Source organism: Cibotium barometz, chromosome 8 (assembly GCF_041138505.1).
Source record: "Cibotium barometz isolate CiBa-2024 chromosome 8, ASM4113850v1, whole genome shotgun sequence".
Lineage (NCBI taxonomy): Eukaryota > Viridiplantae > Streptophyta > Polypodiopsida > Cyatheales > Cibotiaceae > Cibotium > Cibotium barometz.
The window spans coordinates 21,282,641-21,287,516 of record NC_141053.1 but is presented as its reverse complement, the minus strand read 5'-3'; the positions used below and the strand labels follow the sequence as shown (position 1 = coordinate 21,287,516).

At 40.7% G+C, this 4,876-nt stretch overlaps 1 protein-coding gene across 1 annotated transcript; it reads right to left on the bottom strand.

The window, feature by feature from the left end:
* Window positions 1-2,974: 2,974 nt before the first annotated feature.
* Window positions 2,975-3,647, bottom strand: LOC147636023 (ubiquitin-like protein 5). Its single transcript, XM_086801464.1, has one exon. The coding sequence runs from the start codon at window positions 3,533-3,535 to the stop codon at window positions 3,314-3,316; it is 222 nt and encodes a 73-aa protein (XP_086657590.1). The 5' UTR covers window positions 3,536-3,647; the 3' UTR covers window positions 2,975-3,313.
* Between the last annotated feature and the right edge of the window lie 1,229 nt (window positions 3,648-4,876).

Here is a 4,876-nt window from a genome sequence, read left to right as displayed (position 1 = left end):
CTTAAAATGTTGTGGCGAATTAGAAGTCTTCTTGGGAGAAGTACTTACCGCTTGTGAAATTTGCATACAACAAGACGATGCATGCATCTACGAGAAACCCGTTTGAGATTATTTATGGTAAAGTGATTTTGCCACCCATCCTTCCCACAAAGGATAAGATATTTGTGTGGCTGATGAGTATGTAAGAGACTTGGATATTGCTTTTTCTCAGATGTGGACAACCATTGCAAGGTCACAAGACAAGCATGCCAACAAGAATAGAAGGCAATTTGATGTCAAAGAGAATGATTAGGTATTGTTGATATTTGAAAAAGCAAGACTTGCAAGAGGCCTGGCAAAGAGAGTGCATACCCTAAGCTTGCAACGAGATACTGTGGGCCTTTTCGACTGATCGAGAAGATCAATGAAGGGGCTTTCAGGTTGGCATTGCCTAGTCATTAGCATGTACACAATGCTTTTCATGTGAGTCTCCTTCGCAAATATGTAGGACCGGAGCCCGGTGAACCGATCATTGAAGATCCACCACAAGTGCATGAGCTTGGGGAGATTTTGCAGCCAAAATAGATTATCACAAGGAACGTAAACTTCCTGCTGGCAAAGTTGTCAGGCGCTACCTTATGAAGTTTAAGAATTATCTTTTCATTGATACTAAATGGGCAGATAAAGAGTTCTTTAGAGATTGCTCGCATTTGCTTCAAACACATTTGAATGCTTTTCAGCTGCGGACATCTGTTTAGAAGCCGGAGGATGTCACCATTTGGCCACCCAATTGGTCCACCCGGGCTTTCTCATTATGTATGTATATTAGACTGGCATCCATGGCATTTGCATATGCCGGGAATTGATGCCACTCATGTGATACTGTGGACTTGGCTTTTCGCTAGAACTTGTGCCTATGTACATGCCCGAAAATGCTTGGAGGATTGGAAGGTCTGATACCTCGTGTACTTGCCTAGAACACGTCTATTTTAGTATAGTTTCATGAGCGAAGATTGTCCATACACCAATGCTGCATTGCATAGCATCTTTATGTGCTTACTTACAATTAAAATTACAAGTTATTTTCATGCTTGCCTGAGTGTCGTTCCAAGGAAGGGGACGCCCGTCCCTAAACTGTGCATGTGAAACTGTCTGCTAATATGGTTATGTGGCATGTAGTAACAGGTAGTAAGTATTGGTCATAAACTTAGTCGTAGAAATTAGAACTAATTTATAAGTCAGTGTTTACACACTTCATTAAGTTTTGGGCGACCAAAACTCACTTATAAGTTATGACCAGCCCTATGTTCGCACACACTAATGATTCGAGGTGAACAAAATCCAATGCCAACTGCCCAGACCTTATCCCCTTGCTACAAAGGAAGTAACCAGCCATGTGTCCATTCTAGCTTGCACGACAATGCACTTGTCCTCTCTACCTAACACCTAGAGTGGACAACTCACCATCTCTCCTCTCTCTAAAAGTAGATGCCTCTTCATGAAGCCTTTTTGGCTGTATTTTTTGCACATTCTCCTTTCCAATTCCATATCCAAGCTTGCTAATGTGTTTTCCAAGCTTCCAAGAGTGTTTCCTCATGGTGTTTACTCTCCCACACACTCCCAATGTACTGAAATTCAAAAAACTCTTATTTTTGCTGTAATTTCTAATCTTTTTATTGAAAACTCTAATTATAGTCTTCCTTTCTCAAGTTGAACCATAGGGGAAGCTTTCCCAAGATTCCCTTCAACCTCTTGAAGACTTTTGTCTCTAAAGATTGAGACAAATCGAAGATTTCAACACTCTAAACACTTCAATCGCGAAGACTTCCGCTGTCATCAACTCTACTTGCAATTGGTAAGATTTGACGCTTAAATATGGAAGCAAGCAACAAGAGGGAGGAGAACAATAGAGAGCAGATGGTAGGGAACATGGACACTTAAGAAAGTAGTGTGAGTTACAAGTCTACACCTATTTGCAATAATGTATTCATATGCATTGGTACGAAAATCTAATAAAAAATGCCCATGATACTATGTACTTGATTCTCCCAAGATCAGTATACTTTATTCGAGAGAGGAGCCAACCGTTCCGACTCATTGTCCGTCTCTTGTCAATTCAACAAATTACTTCTTGTATTGAGCATGCTGTCCATTAAATCTTGGTGTATTTAAGTGTATTGATTAGCATTGTGTTCATACATTTAAAGTACTTGGAAACCAAGCACATGTAAGAATCCAATTTTTCTAATTTTTTTCAAGTATAGCTTTGTGTAGTAGCAGTTTGAGAGCCCATCCGAAGGCGGCTTGGTCTAGTTACAATTATGACCACAAATAGCCCGGATGCGCTAAGAAGCCTACGGGGATTTCAACTCACAGCCAACCAGAATAGCAAAGGACATGTTTTCCATGAAGAGCCAAAGCAAAGAGCACTTGACCGTACCTTACAGAAACGTATTCGCAAACTCCTCTATGCAGGATGTTTAGAAACCTATCAAACACATACCCAAGTTCTTTAAGTTGCCTTGCAAACTCTCAAACTGCAATAATCTGCAGACACACACTGCTTTTGCAATGCAGATAAACCTTCTCTCCTAGTCTCTGTTCGACATACCCTGAAGAATGGGGTGCACCTTTTTTTGAAACATGCTCTCCTAAGAGACAACCCTGACCTGTGTCGATTCTTTGCTGCTCTAAGCAATAATTGCACCTCCATGGAAGGAGAGATCATGATTGGCAGTCCAAAAGAAAACAAAGATAATTACACCACCTCATAAACAGGATGATGCAGGTTAAAGATAATACCAGTGCCATAACAACAATAAAAACCCTCGTGCTATTTAGTGCTAAACAAAACTAGAAACCCCAATGGCGTAGCCAAGCTACAAAATCATTTTAAATAGGTATCCGCAGCCATTAGGATACCCTGGGGCATAACCATGTTACATAATCCACAGTCTCTTTCTAAAAATAATACATTAAGGCTTGACTCAGAACATGACTCAGAACAACAGTAAAAGCACTAACTTAGAAGAAGACAAAGACAGGATACATGCATATCTGTTCCTGTTCACGCAGTTAGCAGGGTACATACTTCACCTTAAAAAACAAAGCAGTACAATAAACAGCCTGGATGCAACCAGAGCTTAATCCACACCATCAAACCTAGTCTAATGCGGCCACGGCCAGACTAATTACAGTGTAAAGGCCAAATTAGGACCAAATCCGAATGAGTACGATGGCCATAGCCACGGTACATAATCAGTGTTTTATGTTTCAGGGAAAGAAAGACAAACCACGCCTGGATGCTACCATAGCCAGGTTACTCACAGATATTTTAGTTGTAGTAGAGCTCGAGGCCCATACCGTCATGGATCTCGTAGTCCTTGAGGGTGATGTGGTCCTTGTAGATGTTGTACCACTTCTGGATGCGGATCTTCTCTGGGCGAGTGCCCGTCTGAGCGGCCACCAGCTTCTTAAGGTCGCCGATGGTGTCGTCCTCGTTGCATTTCACCCGCACCTTCTTGCCCAGCCGATCGTTCAACACCACCTCGATCATACTGGCTACGGCGAAGTCGAACTTTAGGGTTAGGGTTTTGAAGAGCCTGTCGTTCGATTCACCCTGCAACACAATAATAAATACCCTTTGGTGGTCGTGCGGCTCACGCTTGATTTTTGACGGAGTCAAATCTAAAAAGTATAGAAAATAAAAAATGGACTTCCGGCAATCTCGTTTTTTTTTCTATGCCTAATGCCTCTACAATTTCTATGGAATTTTTTCTTTGTTTGCCTTTTTGATTTTCTTGAAGTCCTCCTCTACTCCTTTTGATTGGTGCATTGCATAACCTGTCCAACTTCTCCCCTCGTCAAGCCTCCAAGTCACACAAATCAAACCACGAAAGCCACACAAATCAGAACCATGAAAACTAGGGCAAGAGAGAGATGAAAACCTTCTGCTATTGGATGCCTCTTTTATGATGGTAGTCATGAAGGGGGAGAGCGAGAGAGATGAACACTCTCTTGCTACCCCACACACACACACACACACACGTACACACACACACACACACAATGGGTTGAGAGAGAGATACAAATATGGAAATTGCACCTTCAGCGATTTTGCCCAAAAAAAATTTAATATGAAAGGTTACTAAGGTCCTTTAATACCTTTATAAAGGTTTTCTATCTAACTAATTAATGAATCTCAATATCCACAAACTGCAGGTCTCTATTACATGGGGAGTTGGGTTTTTGGTCCGGTGTAAGGGAATGGTGATCTTCAATCTAAGAATCCAACTCTCTAGATTTTTTGGTTCGGTGTAAGGGAATGGTGGTCTTCAATCTGAGAATCCAACTCTCTAGATTTTTTTAAAAAAATCTAGTTCAAAGAAAAATTTAAAAATAGCTCATTTCGTGGAGATATACATGCATTAGAATATACTATAGTTGTTGGTGAATTTGTTAAAAAAATTTGCCACCTTTTAAGTGGTGGTTGAGGTGAGTAAATACAAGAACAGTGGAGATGTGAATATGTGGCCCGCCCACAAGCTTGTAAGATGATATTTCTATGCCATTATGGGTGATTAGTGGGCTATCAAAAATGCTCAAAGGTACCATTAAAGTCGTTGACGTGTGCCTTACTTTGAGTTTTTATAGGTAGAATTGTGGAGTTGGTGTGCGAGGACTACCATTTTTATTTACAACTTACTTAAATTTTGATAAATATCTTTTGATGAAAATTTGCTAAGTGGCATTCAATTGGCCACAAGTTGCACAGAGTGCCTATGCCACTAAGATTCTAATAGAGGACACAAAAAAAAAGAGTAAAAGGAATTGTAAATGGATAGTGTGAACATATAGGGCATTTTTGGGTGAGGGTGTCATATGCACCTCACATCAG

What these genes read in the sequence shown, in the direction of transcription:
- LOC147636023 (XM_086801464.1), bottom strand. Translation starts at nt 3,535, where the DNA reads ATGATCGAGGTGGTGTTGAACGATCGGCTGGGCAAGAAGGTGCGGGTG.